Source organism: Geotrypetes seraphini, chromosome 1, assembly GCF_902459505.1.
Source record: "Geotrypetes seraphini chromosome 1, aGeoSer1.1, whole genome shotgun sequence".
Classification (NCBI taxonomy): domain Eukaryota; kingdom Metazoa; phylum Chordata; class Amphibia; order Gymnophiona; family Dermophiidae; genus Geotrypetes; species Geotrypetes seraphini.
The window spans coordinates 92662176-92689539 of NC_047084.1; the positions used below are offsets into that span (position 1 = coordinate 92662176).

Genomic DNA, 27364 nt, shown 5'->3' on the forward strand with positions numbered 1-27364 from the left:
ACACACTATTGATGTGAGACTCACCGGTCTGTAATTCGCAGCCTCTGCTCTGCAACCCTTTTTGTGCAGAGGAACGACGTTAGCTGTTTTCCAGTCCAGGGGGACTCTCCCCGTACTTAGGGAGAGATTGAAGAGCATGGCAAACGGTTTTGCCAGAACATCGCATAGCTCTCTGAGCACTCTTGGGTGCAAATTGTCCGGTCCCATGGCTTTGTTCACCTTGAGTCTTGACAGTTCTCTGTAAACATCAGCTGTTGTGAACTCAAAATTCTGAAATGGGTCTTCCATGCTTTGCTTTGTTTCCAGCCGTGGCCCGTGCCCTGGTGCCTCGCAGGTAAAGACTGAACAGAAGTAATCATTCAGTAGTTTGGCTTTATCGGAATCTGTTTCCACATAATTCCCGTCTGGCGTTCTAAGGCGTACTATCCCGTTTGTGTTCTTTTTCCTGTCGCTAATGTACCTGAAGAAGGATTTGTCCCCTTTCTTAATGTTCTTCGCTAGAGTTTATTCCATTTGAAGCTTGGCCTCCCTGACTGCTGTTTTGACCGCTGTAGACTTTGTCCTGTATTCAATGTTTGCTTCCTTTACCCCGGTGCGTTTGTATGAGAGAAATGCTCTTTTCTTCTCCTTGACGAGGTACAAGACCTCATCAGTGAACCATTGGGGTTTCTTTTTCCTTTGTTGTTTAGTTACCGATTTTATGTAGCGGATAGTTGCCTCGTGAAGGGTTGATTTCAAGGTTGACCACATAGCTTCCACATTATCAGTTACTTCTTGAACCTGCAGCGTCTGATGGACGAAATCTCCCATGCGTGCGAAGTCAGTGCCCCGGAAATTGAGTACCCTTGTTTTTGTTTGTGATCTAGGGAAGCCTTTCTTAAGGTTAAACCATACCATGTTATGACCACTGGTGGCTAGCGTTTCTCCCACCGAGACCTCCGAGACGCTTTCCCCGTTCGTAAGTACCAGGTCCAGGATGGCCTGGGCCCTAGTGGGCTCTAGTACCATTTGTTTGAGCCGTACTCCCTTCATGGACGTCAATATCCTCCTGCTATCACAAGTTGTCGCTGAGAGTGTGTTCCAGTCTACATCAGGCATGTTGAAGTCTCCTAACAGAACAACGTCCCCCCATAAGGTGATATTCTCAATGTCCTCAATTAATTCTGCGTCTTTGTCCTCCGATTGTCTTGGAGGTCTGTATACCACACCAAGGTACAGGCATTTTTCTCCGCCTCTGGCCAGGTTTACCCAGATGGATTCCCCAGTATACTTGACATCCGTGATCCTGGTTGTCTTGATGATCTCTTTGATGTAAAGTGCTACCCCTCCTCCTAACTTACCCTCTCTGTCTTGGCGAAACAGGTTGTATCCTGGTATAGTTATATCCCACCCATGAGAGTCTGTGAACTATGTTTCGGATATTGCTACTACGTCAAGGTCTGCATTAACTATTTCTGTTTCCAGTTCTAGAAATTTATTCCCTAGGCTGCGTGCGTTAACATACATAGCTCTCCACTCTTTATGTTTATTAAGCTCCTGTAGAGAGCCACTCATTTGAGTTAAAGTGTCTCCTAGCGATTCTTTTGCAGTAAGGGTACTTACCTCAGACTTAGAAGCGGAGTTTTGGTTCGCCACATCAGGATTGTTACTTACTGCTCCGGTGTAAAAGTGGGTACCCACCCCCGACTTACCTAGTTTAAAGCCCTTCGAAGTAGGCGGGCTAGTCGGTGTCCAAAGACGTTCTTACCTCTGTTGGTCAGGTGGAGTCCGTCTGATCCCTTTAGTCCCTGTAGTGCCTCTCCGTGATTCAGGAATCCGAAGTTCATTTCCCAGCACCATCGTTGTAGCCACTCATTCGTCTTCAGGATACGTTCGTCCCTGTCCCTTCCTCTGCCCCTAACAGGAAGAATCGAAGAGAATACTACCTGTGCTCTTGTCTGCTTCAGCCTCTTTCCCAGAGCTCCGAAGTCTCTGGCTATGTCCTCCAGGGTGTTCTTGGCAGTGTCATTCGTTCCGACGTGGATGAGCAGCATGGGGAAGTGGTCCTGGGGCCTGATAAGTCTATCAAGACAGGTGGTCACATCCCGTATTCTGGCTCCGGGCAGACAGCAGACCTCCCTTGACTGCATATCCGGTCTGCATATTGGTCCCTCGGTGCCCCTCAGCATGGAGTCCCCGATGACTATTACTCTGCGCTTCTTTTCGGGGGGGTCGATCCATTGTCCCTGGAGATGGAGATGTGTGTTGAACCCGGTCCTGCTTCACTTCGGTATCCTCTTCCTGCAAGACCTGGAATCTGTTCCTCAGGTTAAGTTGTGGGGTCGATGTGGAGCTACCCTGGTAAGAGAAAGAATAAGAAGGTGAAGAGTTTGTAAATGGAGGGGGGGGTCTCCTACGTTTACCTCTGGAGGAGGTCACTAACTGCCAGGAGTCAGTGTCCTCAGCTAACTCCTGGATTCCAACAGTTGGTTTCAGCGTAGACGGTCCTGGTGTCTCATTCAGTGATCTGTCATGGGCCTGTTCGGTGATTTGGGACAGTTCCTGCACTATTCCATCGATGTAGGCCTCATCCTCTCTAATGCCCATCCCCTTCCACACCCTCTTTTGAGTTGCACCCTATGGGATTTAAGTGCCCGGTGTTGGGCTTGTGAGCGGAGAAGGAGTGGTTAGTGGTTAGTGCAGTGGTGTGGGGATCTGGGTTCAAGTCCCACTGCAGCTCCCTGTGATTCTGGGCAAAATCATATAACCCTCTAATGCGGTGTACATCCGTACAAGTGGGCTGTGCAGTCCCGCAAACCTTTTGACTCCGTGGCGCATTAAACTCAGTGTCACGGCCGGAGGGCCTCCGGAAGTGCGCGGATGTTGACGCATTGACATCACAAGCATGCATGATGTCATCACGTCAACAGCTACGCATGTGCGGAGGCCCTCCAATGGTGGCCCTGAGCCTATGTCTACGCCGGTAGGGGTTACTGATGGAGCAAAGGTGCAGGGAGAAGAGGAGAGATGCCAGCTGACAGTCAATAGGACATGCCTCTCGCCATGAGAGGCATGTCCTGTAAGCAGTTAGCTGGTGCCGGCGCCTCTCCTCCTCGCCGGTGTCTCGCGGCACACCTGGAATCTGCCGTGGCATACAGTTTGCGATACACTGCTCTAATGCCCCAGGTACAAAATTAGTATCTGTATACCAGCGGTCTCAAACTCAAACCCTTTGCAGGGCCACATTTTGGATTTGTAGGTACTTGGAGGGCCGCAGAAAAAATAGTTAATGTCTTATTAAAGAAATGACAACTTTGCATGAGGTAAAACTCTTTATAGTTTATAAATCTTTTCTTTTGGCTAAGTCTTAATAATAATGTTGTCATTTATAGCTAAAGAGACATATGATCAAGAAACGGTTTTATTTTACTTTTGTGATTACGATAAACATACCGAGGGCCTCAAAATAGTACCTGGCGGGCCGTGAGTTTGAGACCACTGAGTTAAGGTGAACAGTTAATCTGCTGGCTAGGTTGGAGGGCAGAGGGGAGAACAGGACAATCAAGCCATTGTGACATCACTGATGAGGCTGGCTCATTATGACATCACAATCTCATTTCTGCTTCCCAAAGACAAACAGGATGTCATGGTTACAGTTAAGCCAGTGGTCTCAAACTCAAACCCTTTGCAGGGCCACATTGTGGATTTGTCGGTACATGGAGGGCCGCAGAAAAAATAGTTAATGTCTTATTAAAGAAACTAGTGTTTAAGCCCGTTAGATTAACGGGTGCTAGATGTCTCCTGCTTTTGAACCTGGGCAGGGGCAGAGGCAGAGCCGGGGCGGGAGGGAGTGACGGTGGGAGAGCAATTTCAAAGCCTCGGCAGCGGCGGCTCCTTGACCAATCCGCGCTTACAACGTCCCCACACTCGCGGTCTGGCTGGCTCCCCCTCCAAAGCCCTTTGCAGCGGCAGCCCCTACCGCATCCGTCCCCGCGTCCCATGCCTCTCCGAAGGCCGGCTCCCACGAAAATGGTGGCCCTCTGTCCAAAGCCGCAGCGGCAGCCTCCCTCAAGACACATTTCAAATCTGACATATTGTAATCACAAAACAGAAAATAAAATTATTTTTCTTACCTTTTGTTGTCTGGTCATTATTCATACCATGTAGGGGTCCCAGGCTATGGTTGGCTTTTGATAACTCGCTTGCCAGGGCCCCTTCTTTCTTCTTCCCTCCCTCCATCCCTGCAGCTGAAGACAGGCACCTCCCCCCAGTGGTCTGAGACAGGAGGGAGCAGTTAGGAGAGGGTCTGAGGGCAAATAGGGGCTCAACAGTGCACAACCACCTTTCCTTCCCTCCCTCCATCAGGTGCAGTGAATCCACCAATGTTAAAAGGAGCCGCGTCGAAATTGGAGGCCTGCCACTGCCGTAGCACTTTCCCCTCTGCCTTGGTCCCGCCCCTTCTCTGACATATGGGACCAAGGCAGAGGGAACGTGCTATGGTGGCGGCAGGGCTCCAATTTCAAAGCAGCTCCTTTTAACATAGGCGGAGCTGAACTGTACCTGATGGAGGAAGGGAAGGAACGGTGGGGCAAATTTCGGCAACGGCAGGAATTGTTTGGTGGGCCAAGCATCGTGAAACTTTGTTTCTTTAGGCAGCCCTGGTTGTTTTCTTGGATTCAATGTCAGCATTAGGGTTCGCCGGCCGCCAGCCGTGAGAGCCGGGTGAGGAAGGCCGCCGCAGGCTCGCGGCTAGGTAGGGGGACAACAATGGTGCTTATGCTCAAGCCCCCGCCGCAGCTCCTCTCTCGATCCTGGCGCGGTTCGAGAGAGGAGTCGTGGCGGCGGCTTGAACATAAGCGTGATTGTTGTCCCCCTACCTAGCCGCGAGGCTGCGATGGGGTTTCCATGGCAACCCTGATCGTGGATCTCAGTGTAGGGCCGGCTCTGGCGGCGCCGTGTAGGGCGGAAGCGGGAGGCGGGTCCTCAGCACAGCACCGCTGGGCGGCTCGCACCGCCGGCCCCCAGGAGCTCAAGGCCGGCGGCGGACATGCCTGGCATGGTGCAGGAGGAACAGTGATCGGTGGTGCGAGGTGGAGAGCAGGGGATGACAGTGATTGGTGGCGCGAGGTGGAGAGTAGGTGATGACGTAAAACGCGCGCATGCGCACTCGTGTTTTCGCGACGGATCAGGGAACACGTTTTTTTAGTGCGCATGCGCGGCCTAGCATTTTATTATATTAGATGACAACTATGCATGAGGTAAAACTCGTTATAGTTTTTAAATCTTTCCTTAATTGCTTCTGATAGTTTCAGCTATACACAGCTGAAAGCCGTGCAACATGCAGAAAGTGAAGTTTAGTTTTTCACTTTCTTCATGTTACACTGCTTTCTACTGTGTATAGCTGAACCATCAGAAGCAATTAAAGAAAGATTTATAAACTATAAAGAGTTTTATCTCATGCAAAATTGTGATTTAGATTCTAACCAAGTATCAACTGCAAGAGACAAGATTTTGCTGTAGTCCTCTAGGCTTTTTTGTAGGGGGGAGAATCAATATTCGACTTCTGCCTGGAAAACTTGTGCCTTAAGTGGCCAGCAGTCGCTTCCGCAACCGCCTTCAGCTCTCACCTCCTCCAGCACCGGGCACAACCACCATCTTACATCAAGCAGTTATAACAAGATAAAGATTTATAACCTCACGCAAGTGCTCTCCTGCGCCTGTACGCGATTGACCTCTCCACTCCACCTCACAATCGTGCACAGACACAGGAAAGCGCTTGCGTGAGATTACATCAGTGAGGCGGGCAACGTTCCAGAACAATGGTAACATACCAAGGGCCTAAAAATAGTACCTGGCAGGCCACATGTAGCCCATAGGCCGCGAGTTTGAGACCACTGCTGTATCTAATATAATAAAACCCTAAGCCGTGCATGCGCACTCTTACCTGCGTGCTCCCATTTTCCGTGCGCTGTAGGTCCCCGCAGGTAGGAGTGTGCATGCGCGGCTTAGGGTTTTGTTGGCTTCAGGCGGAGCGGAGGCTGTCGGAGCGGCGGCTCTTGGTGCCTGCAGGCCGTGGCGGCTGTCGGCGGAGGGCAGACGTGAGGTAAGGGGTGCTGCAGGGAGGCCTACTGCTGGACGGGGGAGCAGGAAAGAGGTGCTAGGGGGGAAGAAAAAGGAAGGGAGGCCTACTGCTGGACGGGGAGCAGGAAAGAGGTGCTAGGGGGGAAGAAAAAGGAAGGGAGGCCTACTGTTGGACGGGGGAGCAGGAAAGAGGTGCTAGGAGAGAAGAAAAAGGAAGGGAGGCCTACTGCTGGACAGGGGGACAGGAAAGAGGTGCTGCTGGACAGGGGGGAGATTAAAAAAGGGAGAAGGGCTGCTGCTGGATAAGGGGAGCAGTGAAGGGGTGGTGGTGGACACAGGGAAGATAAAAGTAAGGGAGAATGGGTGGACAGCTGAGGAAAAAGAAAGACAGAAATACAGAAAGCGGCTAAGGAGAGAGAGAGAAATAAATAAAGACAGACAGACAGACACACATATATTCTAGCACCCATTAATGTAACGGGCTATAAGACTGGTACAGTATAATATGTAAATTGCATTGTTTGTAGCCTCAGAAAGGTGATATATCAAGTCCTTTCCCTCTAATGTACACATAGTAACATAAGAAATGACAGCAGGCAAAGACCTAAATAACCCAACAAGTTTACCCAGTAAAGCATTTGTTTATCCTCCATTCCTATAACTTTTTGGCAGAACATTACATTCATTTCACTGTATCCTGCTGACCTGCCCCTCCATGCAGGTTATTCCAGCACATTATTATTAGCCTCATCCTGTTGAAAGATATATTTCAATTTAAAACTAATCGCACTATTGAGCTTACAAATACTATTAGCTACCCAAAAGAGAAAAAAAAACCCCACTGAAATTCCTTTGACTAACAGAAACAACAAGAATCAAATTTAGCTTGTCTCAATTTGCAAAATGCACTTGGTTAAATGCAAAAATGTTTTGGGGTTTTTTTTTTTTTCCTCAGGTAAGTTCACTGAAAAGTGAAGGATTGATTACGAGATCCCGGTTTCTATATATGGCGCTAAAATTTAGGCTAGGATCCAAGATGCGCATCAGCTTCAATATGAGAGCTCATGTATGAGTAATGATCTCGTACTGGGCCTTGACAATCAATAATTATACTTAATTGCCACTAATTTGGATATGCGCACATCTACTTACGCACTATTCTATAACCCTGAGCATCTATATCCCATAGCACACAATCCAAAAAGGGGTGGGTCAGAGTTGTTCTGAAAATTTATATTTATATGCCAAAATGACTTATATAGCGCTGAAAGGCATACGCAGCACTGTATATGTTGACATTTATAGACAGTCCCTGCTCTGAAGAGCTTACAATCTAACTTGGACAGACAGACATGACATATAGGGTTGGGGATGCAGAACCCAAGTTGAGAGGAGTTAGGAGTCGAAAGCACTCTCAAAGAGGTGGGCTGACATTTATAGACGGTCCCTGCTCCGAAGAGCTTACAATCTAACTTGGACAGACAGACATGACATATAGGGTAGAGGTCTGCACGGGAACGGGGATCGCGGGAATCCCCCCTAACCCACGGGACTCCCACGGGGACCCCCCTCTAGCCAACAGGACTCTCACGGGGATGGAAGGCTTTGGAAGCAGGGTTCGTCCATATAATATAAAGGACACGTCAGCCTTAGTAAAAGAGGGGGTTTATAAGTTAATTACCTGAACAGAAAACAAAAACATGGTTCCACCAAAGAGATTCCACAAGGAAAACAGCAGCGCAAACACAAAAGAAACTGTGGAATTGATGATCCTGTCAGAAGAAATTGCTGCTTTTTATGGGGACGGGTGGGGATGGAGGTAATTCCTTGCGGGGATGGGTGGGGACGGAGCGGATCCTGACGGGGACGAGTGGGGACGGAGATGATTCTTGTGGAGACGGGTGGGGATGGAGAGGATTCTGGTGGGGACGGGCGGGAATGGGTGGGATTTCTGTCCCCGCGCAACTCTATAATATAGGGTTGGGGATGCAGAACCCAAGATGAGAGGAGTTAGAGTCGAAAGCACTCTCAAAGAGGTGGGCTGACATTTATGCACAGTCCCTGCTCCGAAGAGCTTACAATCTAACTTGGACAGACAGACATGACATATAGGGTTGGGGATGCAGAACCCAAGGTGAGAGGAGTTAGGAATCGAAAGCACTCTCAAAGAGGTGGGCTTTTAAACGGGCCTTGAAACCTGCCAGAGCCGGAGCCTGCCTTGTTCCAAGCATACGGTGCAGCAAGGCAGAAGGGACGGAGTCTGGAGTTGGCAGTTGAAGAGAAGAGCACCGATAGGAGGGACTTACCAGCTGAGCGGACCTCACAGGGGGGGGGGATTTTAGGAAGAGATAATTGAAGAGAGATAGTGAGGGGCAGCTGAATGGAGTTTGAGCTGTATTTTGAAACGGATGGGAAGCCAATGAAGCCCCACTCTCTCCGACCACCAAGTAACACCTCCCCCCAACACACCCTTGGCAGCGGGAGAGAGGCCCACTCACTCCCACCGCCAAGCAACACCTCCCCCCCTCAACACCCCCTGCACAGTGAGAGAGATGCCCACTACTGTGTTTGTAATGGGGAACACTTTTGAAAATGCTACCCTAGAGGTTCTGGATTTTAGCTTCCCATCTAAGAGCCTAAATTTGGCTTTCAGAACTTTTCCTTATGTCATTGTTACCCACATGTACCAAGACAGCAGGTTCTTCCCCAGCACTGTCTACTAGTACCTAAGTTCAAAAGAAGCACCTGCATGAAAAACATGCCCATGATTTGCCTCTTAACCATGCCTACTTTCTGGAAGGTGCCTTGGACTTAGCGCTTACCTCAAAGTGGTAGGCACCTACCATTCAATTAAGTGTCATTTTAAATTATCAGCACCTATTAAGCCTTTTAAATAATTAAGGGCCTCTTTTATCAAGCCGAATAGTGCGGGCCAATATGGTAAATGCACCGAAGCCCGCAGGGATTTAAAGAGCTTCAATGTATTTACCGCACGACACTCGCTAGCATGACTTCATAAAAGAGACCCTAAGTTAGGCACCTAGGCGTCATTTATAGAATCAGGACTTAAGTGCTAGCCTATAAAGAGCACTCGTCTTGAAGTATATTCTTTATTAGGGTTTCCAGACGTTTGGATGTCCCCAGACATGTCCTCCTTTTTAGGACCTGTCCGGGGATCTGGACGGCTTTTCAAAACCCGGTAATTTGTCCGGGTTTTGAAAAGCCTCCTCAAATTGCGGTCAGGCAGGGAGGAAGTCCATGCATGCGCGGATGCCACACGATGATGTTGCATACACGCGACATCTTTGCATGGCATCCATGGACTTCCTTCCTGCCCGACAAGAGCAGGCAGTGGGGGCAGGGCTAAGGCAGGAATGGAGGCGGGATTAGGGCATTACAGGGCGGGGAAGGGTGGAACTGGGCAGGCCTAAGGGTGGGTCTAGGGGTCCAGATTTTCCAGTTGGAAAATCTGATAACCCTATTCTTTTATAGAATACTGCTTAGCACCAATTTTTTCCCCATGCCGATTTTTGAGCTCCGTTTATAGAATTCCCCCCTAATTTACTCTCCTTCTTAAGCAGAACAAGAATTTCATCTTCAGTATTCATGTAGTGTGGAATCTGCCTTCTCGTTTTTCCTATCTCATGGTTTATTTTCTTGCTGGATGCAGCTAGAGGACATCGGTGACACCATTGAAAAGATCCGCATCGGACATAATGACAAAGGTCTCAGCGCTGGGTGGCATCTGGACAGAGTGGAGATCAGAAGACTTTTGCCAAATGGAAAAGTAGGTTGTGTTGTATATCTAGATGGAGTCAGTCTTACTTCTGATTTAGAAAAACAGCACAAATTCTCTTAGTTTGTAAATGAAATTTCATTTTCTGGATGGAATGTTTATTTAAAATTCTAAGTGGGTGGAGTGAGGGAGAATTTAAACTTTTAATAAAGTCTATTACATTAGGTCCCCTTTTATCAAGCTACATTAGGGTTTTTAATCTCCGTCCGCTGCAGTGAAAGCTCCGACGCTCATAGAATTCCTACAAGCGTTGGAGCTTTCATGGCAACGGCCAGCGATAAAAAACCCTAATACGGCTTGATTAAAGAGGGCCTTAATTAAGGTTGTTTTTTAAATTGAATCGATGATGGGTCAATCTCGCTTCATCGAGAATTAATATAATGTGATCGTCCTCTAATCTTGTATATTTTTATTGATTAATTTGAGACTTACTGATCATCCATCATTGCAGGGATACCAGTAACACTTTATGGGATATTTTAAAAAAGCATTTTCAATGGTTAAGTGATACAATGATAAGTTTGCATTTAGAAAATAACTCTTATAAATTTTGCAGCTAGATAAGTATCCTGTTTCCCCAAAAATAAGACCTATCCCGAAAATAAGCCCTAGCATGATTTTTAAAGATGCTCCTAATATAAGGCCTAACCCCAAAATAAGCCCTATTTAAGACTGACCCCTGAAGCCCCTACCCCCCTGAAAGTCCCCGACACTCCCCGACTCCATCCCTGACACTTGTGCTGTCTGATTCAGCGAAAAAAATTTGACTCATCAATTCAGCAACCCCCACCCCGGTGAGACCTGACATAGCTCCACTCCGAGGCCTCCTAAATCAGCTGTGGCAGCAGCGCTCTGAATGGGCTGCTTCGCAGCCTTCCCCGTCACGGTTTTTCCTCTGCTGCATCACTGATGACATCAATAGTGGTGCAGCAGAGGGATGGCCCCAGCGGGGAAGGCCATCAAGCAGCCCGTTGAGAGCGCTGCCACTGCTGCTGTTTTGGAGGTCTCGGAGCGGAGATTTGTCAGTCTCATGGTGGGAGGGTTGGTGGGTTCTGCTGCACAGGGGGATGGGAGAGAAGGATAGAAAAATGCTGCACAAGGGGATGGGTGAGAGGGGAGGAATGATGCTGCACATGGTGGGGGGAATAAAGGAAAGAGGAAGAATTAGGGTGGAGGAGAAGAAAGGAGAGATGATTGTTGTACATGAAGAAAAATAAGACATCCCCCAAAAATAAGCCCGAATGCCATTTTCAGACCACAGACCATAGAACCTGTTGTAGGTTTCCAGGTCTCACTGCGTCTTTGTCAGGTAGAAACTGATGTTTCAGCCACCATGCTATGGCTTTATTCAGGGTATGCTTTGAAGTCCGCAGTGGAGAAGGTGGAGAAGGACAGATTCTTCAGACTAACAGGGCCAACAAAAACAAGAGGGCATTCAGAAAAATTGAAGGGAGACAGATTCAAAATGAATACTAGGAAGTTCTTTTTCATTCAGAGGGTGGTGGACACCTGGAATGCACTCCCAGTGGAGGTGATAGGCCAGAGTACAATATTGGGCTTCAAAAACGGATTGGATGACTTCCTGAAGGAGAAGGGGATTGAAGGGTACAGATAGAGGATACAGATAGAGGATAACTATACAGGTACTAATGAATAGGGAATAAAGAATTTAGGTAAGGACTTACAGGTCACGAACCTGGGGGGCCACCGCGGAAGCGGACTGCTGGGCACGATGGACCCTGGTCTGACCCAGCAGAGGCAATGCTTATGTTCTTATGGAAAGTGGTCTTTCTCATCTCCCTTGCTTCAGCTCAAAGAGTCAGTGAACTTCAAGCACTGGTGGTGGATTCTCCTTTCACAGTGTTCCACCATGACAAAGTGGTACTTCACACCCATTCCAAATTTCTTCCAAAGGTTGCCACTGAATTTCACCTTAATCAATTTATTGTACTTCCAGTATTTTTTTCTAAGCCTCATTCTCATCCTGGGGAAATGGCTCTTCACACTCTGGACTACAAATGGGCATTGGCCTATTATATGCAGAGAACTCAATCTCATAGAATATTTCCTCAACTTTTTGTCTCCTTTGATCCTAACAAGTTGGGACGTCTAGTATGCAAGAAAATGATTTCCACATGGTTGGCCTCTTGTATCTCATTCTGTTATGCTCAGGCTGGGCTACAACTGGAAAGTTGTGTCACAGCCCACAAAGTCAGAGCTTTGGCAGCTTCAGTTGCTTTTCTTCGCTCCACTCCTATTGATGAAATCTGTAAAGCTGCTATTTGGTCCTCGGTTCACCCATTCACATCACACTACTCTCTGGAATCTTATTACAGACGGATTGGTCACTTAAGCCATGCAGTGTTGCAAAATGTATTTTCCTAATTGGCCAACTCTCCCTCCATCCCATTCTAGTAAGCTAGGGAGTCCAACATGTGAGAATATGATGGGATAAAGCACAGTTACTTACCGTAACATCTGCTATCCAGGGACAGCAGGCAGATATTCTCACAACCCACCCACCTACCCTGGTTGGCTTCTTAGCTTGCTTACAGAACTGAGGTACTGCGAGCCTACATCAGGCAGGAAGGCACTTGTGCATATGTGGTACGGGCAGTTTGCAAACTGTCTCAAGTTCTTAAAGTGGTAATGCACTTTTAAAGCTGTCCATACCAGGGCTCCGTGGATGATGTCATCCACATGTGAGAATATCTGCCTGCTGTCCCTGGATAACACTGGTTAAGGTAAGTAACTGTGCTTTCTGAGCCACTTCTTAGGCACCCACCGAGACTGGCGTCCTATACAGAATCAGCCCCTAAAAGTTTACAACACAAACAGCAATGCATAACACAACTCAAGCGTGAGATTGAAGACGCCAATAACAGAGTGTGCCAAAATAATATATGCAGTCTGGGAATACCCAAAGTGAGAGAAGTACAAAACCTTACAAAGTTCCTTGAAGCTCTCATCCTGTTTCTCCTTGATTTGCAATATGATGAAAATTTTGAGATCAAATGATCACACTATGTACCAACATGGCAGAATTACAGAGCCATATTATTAAATGTTTTGATGTGCCTGGCAATTAAAACCATATTACAAAGCAAAGTGCATCATGTGGTGGAATATGCTATGTCTCTTTGCCAAATATGAAAGAGCTGCAGTGGAAAAAAATGGGGCGCTAAGAAAATTTGAGAAAGAGCAGGCTCCCATACCAGTTTACTCCTCTCTACTTTAACCTCCCCTTTTCTTACAATCTCTCTTATATAAAATGTATTGGTGTAATAATTATTTTTCTTCAATTGTGTTATTTGAAGTGTCTGTGATGCTTGTTGTCTGTTCCTTGATACTTTTTTTTTTAAACTGTTTACTCTTTCATCAGACTTTGGGCTCCTTTTATTAAAGTGCACTAACCGATTTAGCGCAACTTAATAAAAGCGCCCCTTAATTAGCCTGAATCATTTTTTGTTATGGTAATTAAATGTTAACATTTCAATAAAAATATTGAACAAAAAAACTTTTCTATCTCAAAAATCTTATAATCTATAGTTAAGAATATTTCCTGTTATTTATCTCCCAGACTATATATATATATAGTCTGGGCCTCTTCTATCAAACTGTGCTAGCAGTGTTTAGTGCAGAGAGCTGTGAAAGAATGGCCACGCTGCTTCCGACGCTCATAGGAACTCTATGAGCGTCGGGAGCAGCGCAGGCCATTCAGCGCGGCTCAATGCACTACAAACTGCTAGCGCAGTTTGATAGAAGAGGCCCTTAGTCATATTGTATTCTGGATAGTTGTCCATCCTCTTCATTTCTGTGATCTGCTTTGAACCTTTTTTAGGTATATGCCGAATATAAGAATTAGTGCTATGCCCTGGTATGCTATGCTATGCTAACTCAATGATGCCACTTCTCTTGTTTTCAGAATTTACAAAATCTGAGTACAACTGATAACACGTCGTGTGGCAGGTACAGTATCTGTGCAGCTCATCACGTTAAATCAGAGCGGTTTCTCTTTCCATTTCTCCAGGGCTCAGAAACGGTGACATTTCCCTGCGAGAGATGGCTTGCAAAATCTGAAGATGATGGAGAAACCGTGAGGGAGCTAGTACCTTCTACCATCTTCACAGAAAAGCTCCTGAAAGACGGGACCTTAAAACAAGTGGAAACAGAGGTGGATGAGCCTCTGGAAAGTAAGATCAATGCAGAGCTAATTGAAACACTGCCTTGTGAACCTATGATAAGAGGTTGATTAAAGATTTTTTTTCTTCTGTTTTCTGGGGTTATTTCTCTTAGAATGTTTCTAAACATTTCAACCCTGATTCTATAAATGTCACCTGGTGACTAGGCGCCACTCAGCATGGTTGTCAATCAACTGGTAGACGCCGTTTATAGAACGTCGCCTAGCGGTGCCTAACTCAACTTAGGTCCTGGTAGGAACCGGTATATTAGGCCAGGGTTTTCTTACCTAATTAACACCCCGCCCGTTTTACAAAACCGTAGCATGGTTTATAGCGCCGGCCGAGGCGGTAACAGCTCTGACACTCATAGAATTCCTATGAGCATTGGAGCTGTTACCGCCGCGGCCAACGCTAAAAACTACGCTACGATTTTGTAAAATGGGTGTGGGGGGGTTAATGGCGCCTCTCAGAGATGCCTTCCGGTACATAATGCTTTCCATACCCAAACTCCACCCTTAACCATGTCTACTTTTAATGTAGTTGAAGGTAGGTGCCTCGGTGTAGATGCCACTAGGCACCATGCCGATTAATTCTGTGTGGAACTTACATTAATTGTTTGTTAATTTTTTAAAATTGGAATTTAATGGCATTTTCAATGATCACACTAAATTTTTTTTAAAAACTGAGTTCTGTGCAGAAATTGGTTAGGTGCCAGTTATAGAATCAGAGCCTTCATGCTCCCAAATATGGAAGCATTATCATATTTTTAATAATGATGATGATAATAATAATAATCTGCTGGCAGGATGCTGGTAGGAAGAACACAAAGTATTTTATTTGCTGGGACCAGTGTTGGGGGCCTTCCTCAGATGCTAGACCCCCCACAGCAAACACGCACCAGACTTCCACTCGCTCACTCAGAAGGAAGGCAGATCACACCAGCAATTTAAGGTCCAAGTCCAACTTTACTTCTCCTTGAAAATACAGAAAAAGGCACTCTCTTGAAAAGGGGAACAGTTACTCAATGAACTATGTACATTTCTCCAATTTCTTTACTCTCCAAGATGTTATCCCATAGGGCAGTTTGTCAGTGGGCATGATGGGACCCAAATCTGCTTGTGCTGGTCAGTTGGTTTGCTCCGACCAAAAGACAATTTACCTGCTCAAGACTAGGTCTTAAATCTCCTCTGGAGTGAGGTCACATTTCCAAGACCACCTTCTAGGAAATGGAAGATCTAGCTTGACTTCTCTATAATTTTGCTTAGGCTTCTGGAAGCTACTAGAACCATTGTGTTGATTTCCTGGCAGTTTCCAGGGATGTCTAACAGTCTGCATGTACCCCCTCGTATTCTGAACATTTGGATCTCAGAAACCACATTTTACATCACTGAAGTTGCAGTTTTTGGAATTCAGGAAAATCCTTGAACTCGGACAAAGTTAAGCTGATCTCCGTACAAAAAGTGCAGGGCACAGTTTGTGCAATAATGACATCAGCTAAGTAGTCCAGTTCCTGCTGATGAGTGAATTCAGGCTAAAGTTCCCTCTGCCTTGGACCTCACCTTTCATCATCAAGTTAGTTCAGTTATGCAGAAATGTTTTCATAAGCTTAGGCTCATTCGTTCTATTTCTTCTTTTCTTGATCCCTCCTCAATTAATATCCTGATTCACTCCCTAGTAATTTCAACTATAGATTACTGTAATACCTTTATCAAGGTATAACCCAGAAAGAAATCCGCCGTCTACAACTATTGCAAAACACTGCTGTTAAACTAATCTATCATGCAGAAAAATTTGACTACCCCTCTCTTCTGCAAAGCACATTGGCTACCTATCACTCGTCTCTCCTATAAAATACTCCTCCTCACTTTTAAAACAAAAAAAACTCTAACCAACCAGCGTTCATAGATAAACTTTTGATCCCTTACTCATCATCTAGGACCCTCCGTTCAAATAATCAAAATTTACTCTCTATACCATCAATACGGGAACTATTTTACGATACTACTCGCAAATCCATCTTTTCAGTTACCGCTCCCTCTCTGTGGAATGCCCTTCCATTAGACGTTCGATTAGAGAACTCGCTTGGAAAATGTAAAGCCAAACTTAAAACTTTCCTCTTTAAAGATGCCTTTATTCCTTAGTATCAGCTTCCGCCTCTTAATTTCTTGATTTATGTGAAGCTTTGAAACATTTAATGCTTTTTTTGAAATGATTTCCCTCCTAATGTTTTTGCTTCTCCCCATTTACCGTCCTTTTTTTAATTCATTTTACTTCAATGTATTTTAAACAACCTTTCCCTCCCCTACTTTCCTTCCATTAAATGTATGTTAATCTGAATTTGTCCAGTATTTTTAATATTTGATAAAATATTGCTTTTATTTACCTATTTTAATTGTTTCTTATAATTTTTTTTAAATATTGTACACCGTCTAGACATTTTTTTTGACAGATGGTGAAAGGATTAGGTCCCAATTACTGCCCCACACTCTCTGTCATTAGCAAGACAGATGCATCTGGGGACAATATCTTAGAGACAACAAATCTCCCAAACATGTCAAGTTTATTGTCAGCTTTACAACACATTTATAACATTTTACATGAATCAGTGTTGTCAGCATATGACGTAAATACAAACCATATATGGACAGAGATCACATGAAACTTTAAAGAAATAACAAACATCTTACTATCTAAAGGCCAAAGTTTAAAGGTGCTTTGGTCAGCAGAGCCTTTTTCTTATCTAAAGCTTCTTGCAAATACGATTATGAAAACAACTGAATTCACTTCACAAGAAGATAAAAACACACATCTTTCAAACATAAAATGGCCTTTGTCACACACCCGGTACTGGCTAGTCAGAATGGCTACCGGGACGTGCGCAAGATATACAATCCAGACGTGCCTTTCCCAAGTGAAAAGCCCTGCTGGTGTTCCAATATCAGCTAATATCCAAAAGAAAACCAGATAGCTGAATGTTCAATGAAAAATAGAACTGCTTTATTTGACAGTAGCGTGGAAACCAACACTGTAGCTACTGTTCTCAAAGTCCACATTCAAAGAATAGCAAGTTCAAAACAAAACCAAAATACAGCTCAAAGGAAATGGCTAATAAGACAGCCAAGGTCTGAGCAGCCCTTTTCTTCAGGGTACAGCCCTAATAGTCTTAACTGGTTTTTAGTCCCAGACAAGGAAAACCATAATTGGTAATTGTAAGTCAATTTGCTTCTTACAGCCCACTGTGTTAGCCTGGAATTGGACAGGCTTTCCCCTGCCAGTTCAGGTAAGCTGGCGGGGGTGGGGAGTTGCTGAATCCACCTTGAAAAAACTTGCCAGAAAATGGCCCCACAATCCCAACCCAGGATCTTTTGTGGATTCAATCCCCACAACTCCCACTAACCTCAATCAGTGGCACAATCTTCTTTTCACATGAGGAAAAACAAAATCCCCACATTCAAAAACACAGTTCACACTCTTTCCCTAGGAGCGCAGAGAGAGGGGGGACATGATCGAGACGTTCAAGTATCTTACGGGCCGCATCGAGGCGGAGGAAGATATCTTCTTTTTTAAGGGTCCCACGACAACAAGAGGGCATCCGTTGAAAATCAGGGGCGGGAAACTACGAAGTGACATCAGGAAATTCTTTTTCACTGAAAGAGTGGTTGATCACTGGAATAGTCTTCCACTACAGGTGATTGAGGCCAGCAGCGTGCCTGATTTTAAGGCCAAATGAGATCGGCACATGGGATCTATTCACAGGGCAAAGGTAGGGGAGGGACATTAAGGTGGGCAGACTAGATGGGCCGTGGGCCCTTATCTGCCGTCTATTTCTATGTTTCTATGTTAATTTAAGAGAGTTCTTCAGGAGTGGAGCCTCTAACAATGCTTCTCACTCACCAGCAGTTAGCACAAGTCCCAAACAAAATGCAGTGCCAAAAGAAAAAACCCAGGAGAAACTTAGCTTTGGTCCATAGCGGTTTCCTCCGGCTCCCAGGACATGTCCAGAGGCTCCTCGGCTTGCACACCATTCAGTAACCTTGGTAGAGAGGGCTCATCCAGATCTCTCATTTCAATCTCGTTCTCAGTTTGGAACCTGGAAGCACCTGGCCATAAGTCTCCTTCCAGAGCTGGATCCAGACTGACTTTACTCAGCCTGCTCTGCTCTATTTGGCCAGCCTTCAGAGAGCCACGCCCTACTCTGAATGGGGGTTGGGCAGCCTGGTTCTGAGCGTTCAGCTGTCTTTCTATTAGCCTAAGCAGATGGGGGCTGGGCTGGATAGGAGCTTGTCTCCTATGGGAAGTTTTAACAGGAGCAACTCTAGGTTTAGAGAACCTTATGTTCTCCTCTGGTTTCCCCTCCTCCCAGCCCTCTTGTTCTAGGGCACCCTTGTCACTGACAGAGCTCTGGGAACTGTTTGTAGGAGGGCTGCTGTACTGGTCTGCTCTCCTAACAGTCAGGGGTTTTTGTCCCTTCTCTGGCACAAACCTAACTCTGGTGCCGAGTTTGTGACATACCTCCACCTTTAAATGCTGGTTGTCTTTTACTTTTACATCTACCTCTGGGTTGTCCTGCATCCTGGACAGACTATCAACATTTGTATTTAACTGTCCTGGTCGATGCAGTACCTTAAACCTAAAGGTCTGAAGGGCCAAATACCAACGCGTAAGTTGAGCGTTATTATTTCTCATGGTATTGAGCCATTTCAGAGCGGCGTGGTCCGTGACCAGGGTGAACTCACGCTCTTGTAAGTAATGCTCAAGGGTCTGCATTGCCCACTTGGCTGCTAAACATTCTAATTCAACGGTCGCATAGTTTCTCTCATTGGGGTATAGTTTACGACTTAGGTATAGAATCGGATGTTCAACCCCCTGCACCTCCTGACTGAGTATTGCTCCTAACCCGCTACACGAAGCATCAGTCTGCAAAATGAGAGGCTTAGTGACGTCAATAGAACTTAGCACCGGGTTTGTACATAGGGCCTCCTTAAGGTCCTCCACAGCCCGTCTCCCCTTGTCCTCCCACCAGAGAATATCTGGCCTGTCCTTCTTTAACATATCAGTGAGAGGGGCCGCCCTCATAGAAAACGCAGGTATGAACCTTCTATAGTAACCAATGAGCCCCAGAAAACCCCGGAGTTGCTTTTTGGTTCTTGGTAAGGGATAGTCCTTCACACACTGTACCTTATTTATCAAAGGTTTGACCTGACCTCTCCCCACCACATAACCCAGGTATTTTACCTCCCTCTGTCCCAAATAACATTTTTTGGGGTTAATAGTGAAACCTGCTTTCCTCAGTGATTTTAGAATAGCTGTCACATGCTCCAGATGCTGAGTCCAACTTGGGGAAAATATGACTATATCATCCAAGTAGGCCTCTGCATACTGGTGGTGTCCCCTTAGGACCTCCGTGACTCCGCGTTAACAAGTCGCGGCAGCGCCATGGAGTCCAAATGGCATCCGCTTAAATTGGTATAAGCCATGCGGGGTACTGAAGGCGGTCTTAGGCTTGGCGCTGGGAGCCAGGGGAATCTGCCAATATCCCTTTGTAAGGTCCAGGGTGGAGAGATACTGAGCTTGGCCCAGCCGATCCAATAGGTCATCCACCCGGGGCATAGGAAAGGCGTCAAATTGGGAGACCTCGTTGAGTTGACGAAAGTCTATGCAAAATCTGGGGGTACCATCAGCTTTGGGCACTATAACAATGGGACTGCACCAAGGACTTTGTGATGGTTCAATTACCCCCAGGGATAGCATTTCGTTAACTAGATCTTGCACCAATTCTTTCCTCCCCTCGGATAACCTATAGGGTTTCACCCTGACTACCTTTCCCGGAGTAGTGATTATATCATGTACCACCACCTCGGTGCGACCGGGTATTGGAGAAAACACGTCCTTGAATTCTTGCACTAAAGTTTCTAACTGCCCCACCTGCCTATCAGATAGTTCGGTCTCTATGTAGACCCCCTCCTCTTGGGCTAAATCAGCAACTTGGGGACCCAGATCATCATCCTGTCTCTGTTCCGCCATCAGGGCCAAAGTCTCCCTTTCCCTCCATGGCTTCAAGAGATTGATGTGGTAGGTCTGGACTCTATTTCTTTCGTCCTTGACCCGATAGTCTACTTGATTTAATTTTTCCACGATAGTGGCGGGGCCTTTCCATTCGGCTTGGAATTTATGTGGGTCAGAGGGTACCAAGATCACTACCTTATCGCCAACCTTCAGGTGGCGGTCTCTGGCCTTCTTATCATAGTACACTTTCTGCCTTTTCTGACTCCATTCCAGGTTATTTTTACCCACTTTGGCTACCTGAGCCAACCTTTTCCTCAATTGGGTCAAGTAGGATATTACATTCTGCTCTTCTCCCCCTTGTGTACCCCAGTGATTCTTTACAATATCAAGTATCCCCCTAGGAGCCCTGCCATATAGCATTTCGAAAGGGCTAACGCCCAGGGAGTCTTGAACTTTTTCCCTTGCTGCAAACAGCACCAGGGGCACCACAAGGTCCCAATCTTTCTTGTCCTGTTCAAGGACATTTTTCAACATCTGTTTCAGTGTCTGGTTGAAACGTTCAACCATTCCATTGGCCTGGGGGTGGTAGGCAGAGGTTTTTATATTCCGAATACCAAACCCCTGCCAGAACCCTTCCATCTCCTTTGAAAGGAAATTGGTCCCCCGGTCGGTTAGGACCTCCCTCGGAAAACCCACTGTGCAAAACAATCCAATCAACTCCCTCATAAGGGCCGCTGAAGATGTTTTCCGCAGAGGAAAGGCCCACGGATATCTTGTGGTCACATCCATGACTACTAGGATAAAGCTATGTCCCCGGGGAGTCCTCTCTAAAGGTCCTACAATATCCATTGCCAACCGTGTCAAAGGCTCCTCTACCTTCGGTATAGAGATGAGCGGGGCCCGGGCAGGCTTGCTCAGGGATAGCTTTTGACAAATGGTACAGGATTTACAAAAATTCTCTATGTCTTGCGACACCCCGGGCCAAAAGAATCTCTTCAGTACCTGTATCGCAGTAGCCCCAGTCCCTTTATGTCCGGATAGGGGGTGATCATGGGCAGTCTGCAATATGACCTTACGAAATCCTTGTGGAACCATTAGCTGCTCCCTCTTAGCATGGGGTACCTCCCCTGGGATCTGCCTATACAACAAACCCTGTTTTACTTTAAAACATACCAAGCCTCTAGAACCTCTGTTGGCCTGTTGCCAAGCTTCCTGTAGCGAGGCATCAGCTTTTTGTTCCACGGGGAAAGTAGGAAAGATTTCCCTCACTCCCTTAGGAAGCCAGGGTATCTCCTTAGTATTGGACACTTGCCTTAGAGCCTGGCTCCTTTGATGCTTTTGCCTCCGCTTCTGGGCCTGAGTTTGCTTGTTTGGTCTCTGGGGATATTTGTGCAGCACCTCCTCCCTAAAGGGAAAAATGTTGCCCAACTCTTCCTCCCCCTCTGCGGTAACCGGACCCTGGGAACGGGTACCCACTAAGCCCTGTTTAGTCCTTAAATACTCCTCCAGTCCTTCCAAGTCACGACCTAATATCAGAGAATAGGGAGCCCTAAGGACTATCGCAAAAGTGACCCTGTAGACCTTATCCCCATACAAAATAGTAGTCGGTCGGAGCGGGTATCTTATCTTGTCCCCATGAATACATCTAATGGTGACCGTGTCCCTTTTCCCCTTCAATTCTTCCATTGGGAATGCCTGCTTCCAATAACTTGTGGACATCATAGATTGGTCCGCTCCTGTATCCACCAAAGCCCATACCTCCTTCCCTGCTAGGGAGACTGACACACGATATTCGCTGGGATGATACTGGGCTGACCCTCGAGTAACTGCCAAGTCCTTCTTCCCCTTGCAAAATCGCTGAGTATGGCCACCTATCCCACCGTGAAAAGAGCGGAAGACCTCCCTCTGGGAGACCTCTCTAAGGTTGTCCCAAATCGGGGCTTTGGGAGTCTGGTTTTGGGGACTAGCAGCCTCACCCTCCCAGACCTGTTCCTCATTTTTTCCCGGGTATGGGAAGGAGCTAATTCTGTCCGGGTCATCCAGGTCCAGATATCCCCTATGTACCTGTCCCTGTGGCCACCCAGCTGCGGAAGCTATCCTTTCAAATGCGCCTAGAAATTCATCTGGGGCATCCTTAGGTGATACTCTGCCTAAGTCCAGCATAGAAAAAGGATTAGCTTCTGCCTCTGACTGCATTACTAGGCTCTGGACTGGCCTACTGGCTGTACTTGAAACTGGGCCCTGTAGCAGCTGAGTTAGCAGCTTTGTGTGCTCACCCCTTGCCATGACCAGTTCATCGTGCTGTTGTCTGGCTTGCTCTTGGCTGCGATCCCACAAGTCCTGGTTTGCCTTTAAGATGGCCTGCAGGTTCTCACTCTGCTTCTGCCTCTCCTCCGCAAGGAACACCAACAGCTGCTCCTGGTTCATCGTCCCGGAGACTGGAACAAAGCAAACACAAAAGAAAACCAAGTGTGGCACCACAGGGCAGCCCAGACAATACTGCAGTTCCCCCTCACCAGCCCCTTAGCTTAGGTACTCTTACCAACGGTACTGGTGAGTCTGCGCCTTTGGGTATTAGGCCTCCTTGGCCCCCAGTCGTTTGGTCTGCGTTTCTGTCCTCTCTGGAACTCGGTCTGGCACTTGTCGGACTCCTTGTAGGACAGCTCATGGCAAGTACGTCCCGGTTCCTCTGGCTCCAGCTCCCGCCGGCTTCCACGAATGTTCCGGATATCTTTTGCTGAAGCTGCGACTCTCCCAACGATCACCAGTAGTGGGGTCTTGCTGTACCAGTCGCTCCAGAGCAGGAACAAACACAACAAACTAACAAAACAAAAAAAAACTGAAACTTTTTTTTTTTTTTCCAAAAGTTCCAAAAACGTTTTGTTTTTTTTTTTCAAAAAAATTCTCAAATGTCACCAGCAGGAGGCACTGTATCCCACTCCTGATACCAATTGTCACACACCCGGTACTGGCTGGTCAGAATGGCTACTGGGACGTGCGCAAGATATACAATCCAGACGTGCCTTTCCCAAGTGAAAAGCCCTGCTGGTGTTCCAATATCAGCTAATATCCAAAAGAAAACCAGATAGCTGAATGTTCAATGAAAAATAGAACTGCTTTATTTGACAGTAGCGTGGAAACCAACACTGTAGCTACTGTTCTCAAAGTCCACATTCAAAGAATAGCAAGTTCAAAACAAAACCAAAATACAGCTCAAAGGAAATGGCTAATAAGACAGCCAAGGTCTGAGCAGCCCTTTTCTTCAGGGTATAGCCCTAATAGTCTTAACTGGTTTTTAGTCCCAGATAAGGAAAACCATAATTGGTAATTGTAAGTCAATTTGCTTCTTACAGCCCACTGTGTTAGCCTGGAATTGGACAGGCTTTCCCCTGCCAGTTCAGGTAAGCTGGCGGGGGAGGGGAGTTGCTGAATCCACCTTGAAAAAACTTGCCAGAAAATGGCCCCACAATCCCAACCCAGGATCTTTTGTGGATTCAATCCCCACAACTCCCACTAACCTCTATCAGTGGCACAATCTTCTTTTCACATGAGGAAAAACAAAATCCCCACATTCAAAAACACAGTTCACACTCTTTCCCTAATTTAAGAGAGTTCTTCAGGAGTGGAGCCTCTAACAATGCTTCTCACTCACCAGCAGTTAGCACAAGTCCCAAACAAAATGCAGTGCCAAAAGAAAAAACCCAGGAGAAACTTAGCTTTGGTCCATAGCGGTTTCCTCCGGCTCCCAGGGCATGTCCATAGGCTCCTCGGCTTGCACACCATTCAGTAACCTTGGTAGAGAGGGCTCATCCAGATCTCTCATTTCAATCTCGTTCTCAGTTTGGAACCTGGAAGCACCTGGCCATAACTCTCCTTCCAGAGCTGGATCCAGACTGACTTTATTCAGCCTGCTCTGCTCTATTTGGCCAGCCTTCAGAGAGCCACGCCCTACTCTGAATGGGGGTTGGGCAGCCTGGTTCTTAGCGTTCAGCTGTCTTTCTATTAGCCTAAGCAGATGGGGGCTGGGCTGGATAGGAGCTTGTCTCCTATGGGAAGTTTTAACAGGAGCAACTCTAGGTTTAGAGAACCTTATGTTCTCCTCTGGTTTCCCCTCCTCCCAGCCCTCTTGTTCTAGGGCACCCTTGTCACTGACAGAGCTCTGGGAACTGTTTGTAGGAGGGCTGCTGTACTGGTCTGCTCTCCTAACAGTCAGGGGTTTTTGTCCCTTCTCTGGCACAAACCTAACTCTGGTGCCGGGTTTGTGACACCTTGCAGTATTTCAGAGAAGGAAAAACAAACAAGGTCTGGTTTTTTTACAGCTTCAAACACAGCCTAAGGAAAACTACAAGGTACATGATACGTATCCCTTTAGATGGTATATCAAAAATAAAGAAACTTGAAACTCCATTCTTGTAGGAGGCTGTCAAGCCAAGCTCTGTATTACAGTTATATAGACGAGGGTCTGCATCGCTTACAATGGAAAAGGAGAAATGAGGCCTGGCTGCCTACATCAAGAACAGTGAAGAGGATGTACTGTTCTGTGGGGTTATTCAAAAACCAGGGTCTAACACTTAAGAACAGCCTTTTTTGAATAACCCCACTTTCTTCTCTTTGTAGGGCTCAGCATTGCTTATCATGACTATGGGCTCCTTTTCCAAAGGTGCGCTAGCGTTTTTAGTGCATGCACCGGATTAGCGCTCGCTACCCGAAAAACTAACGCCTGATCAAGAGGAGATGGCAGCGGCTAGCGCGCGGGGCATTTTAGTGCGCGCTATTCCGCATGTTAAGGCCCTAACGCACCTTTGTAAAAGGAGCCCTATATGTTCGCTGTGATAATATTTTGAGACTGTTGGTGTGTTTAGATATAATACAGCCCATACTTGTGTGGCTGGGATTCACCCTCTAAAAATAGCTGGTTAGGGTTGAAAATCAGAACTGAAGGGCTGCTATAAGGCCCATTGAGGAAAAACTCTTGAGTCACCCTTCTTCACCCTGCTAATTTTGCAGCCATACAGTTGAGGGTAATGTTTAAAACCAGCAATTTTACCAGCTAACAATGGAAGTTAGCTGAATGAGTCTTTATAAATTTGACCCTTTTGTTGTACGGTACACGTCCATTTTCATACACTTGGTGCAAAATCTTTAATTCGCAGTACGATATAAAAGTGTGATTTTGATGATTCATTTTTCTAGCTATCAAGACATAGAGATGATATGGAGGCTGTTAACTTACCCAAGAAGATGGCAAATATATCACTGCTGAGTGAATCCTTTGATTTTCTTTCTCACAGCTCAATCGTACAAGGTATCTGTGTTCACTGGAGACATCTATGGAGCTGGAACTGACGCAAATGTTTTTCTGACAATATACGGAGACTTGGGCGACACAGGAGAGAGGAAGCTCAGCAAGTCAGAAACAAATTCCAACAAGTTTGAACGGGCACAGGTACAAGCCCCATGGATCGGTGTGAATTAGTATATATGTGAACTATGCTGCTTAGCATTCAAAACGCTATATTGTGATGTCCCAAATAGCTTCCCATGATTCACAGAACTATTAGGCCAATCTGTTGATCAACGCAACTCTACTTGATCTTATCATTCTCAACTCTGAAAAATATAACATAAGAGACATCTCTTAGCAAATCTTTCAGCTACCAAAAATGGAGAACTCACTTCCCATCGAAATACGCACAACCATAGGGTTACCAGATTTTACCTCGCCAACTTGCGGTAGAAACCTACTGCAGCTTTGTAAAAGCCAGCGCAACAGTATAAGAAATATAGCAACAAGAGAAACACTACAATCACACTCAAGATCAAATAATTTTTAGCCCACACTAAGAGATAAGGAGTGGAAAAACAGAGGAAAGGAGAAATTAAGGGGGAAACTAAAATCCCCCAACTTAAGGATGCACTAAAATAAGATTCCCTTCAGCTTACTCTTATATTAATCCGGAAATTTTTTTTTGATTCAGTGGAATCAAAGAATATATAAGAAGTACCATGACATGATACCAAACATTTACTTGGGGATTTTTATAAAGAAAGAGGCTTGGTTACTATTGTTTTGCATCACTGCAGTTTGGAATATAACAAATTTGGGAACAACAGTGCAAAGGTAATTCCTCAAGTTGGGTCATAATCATAAGAACATAAGAACAGCATTACTGGGTCAGACCAATGGTCCATCAAGCCCAGTAGCCCGTTCTCACGGTGGCCAATCCAGGTCACTAGTACCTGGCCAAAACCCAAAGTGTAGCAATATTCCATGCTACTGGTACAGGGCAAGCGTGGCTTCACCCAAGTCTTTCTCAATAACAGACTTTTCCTCCAGAAACTTATCCAAACCTTTCTTAAAACCAGCTACGCTATCCGCTCTTACCACAACCTCTAGCAATGCGTTCCAGAGCTATACTATTCTCTGAGTGAAAAAAAATTTCCTCCTATTTGTTTTAAAAGTATTTCCCTGTAACTTCATCAAATGTCCCCTGGTCTTTGTAATTTTTGACTGAGTGAAAAATCGATCCACTTGTACCCATTCTACTCTACTCAGGATTTTGTAGACTTCAATCATATCTCCCCTCAGCCGTCTCTTTTCCAAGCTGAAGAGCCCTAACCATTTTAGCCTTTCCTCATATGAGAGGCATTCCATCCCCTTTACCATCTTGGTCGCTCTTCTTTGAACCTTTTCTAGTGCCGCTCTATCTTTCTTGAGATAAGAAGATCAGAATTGAACGCAATACTCCAGATGAGGTCGCACCATGGAGCGATACAGGGGCATTATAACATTCTTAGTCTTGTTAACCATCCCTTTTTAAATAATTCCTAAATTGAGGTGTCCACATCCACGATCCCTTAAAAAAAAAAACGATCAAAACCATCAAAACCTATCCCACAAACATAAACGCTAATAATAATAAAAAAGGCAATTAGGTACAGATGTGGCAAAAAAAAAGCCAAAAACTAATTAGAAGTCTGTATACAAATCAACAAAGACCATTAGTGGGCCATTTTTAATATGACATCCAAATCTGAGTTTGGATGCTTTGTGGAAGGTATGCAAAAATCCAGTCAAAAATTGCCCATTTTCAAAACTGCAAAATGTCATAAGAACATAAGAATTGCCGCTGCTGGGTCAGACCAGTAATCCATCATGCCCAGCAGTCTGCTCATGCAGCGGCCCTCTGGTCAAAGACCAGTGCCCTAACTGAGACTAGCCCTACCTGCGTACGTTCTGGTTCAGCAGGAACTTGTCTAACTTTGTCTTGAATCCCTGAAGGGTGCTTTTCCCTATAACAGCCTCCGGAAGAGCGTTCCA

The 27364-nt window shown here is 46.0% G+C and overlaps 1 protein-coding gene across 1 annotated transcript in view; it reads left to right on the forward strand.

Moving 5' to 3' along the window:
* The window catches only part of LOXHD1 (lipoxygenase homology domains 1), a 485723-nt gene that overhangs the window by 295898 nt on the left and 162461 nt on the right, over positions 1-27364 (forward strand). The window contains exons 32-34 of the mRNA XM_033935008.1: positions 9731-9847; positions 13887-14049; positions 25335-25489. Of these exons, the coding sequence (XP_033790899.1) occupies positions 9731-9847; positions 13887-14049; positions 25335-25489 (435 nt within the window). The remainder of the gene's footprint in view (positions 1-9730; positions 9848-13886; positions 14050-25334; positions 25490-27364) is intronic.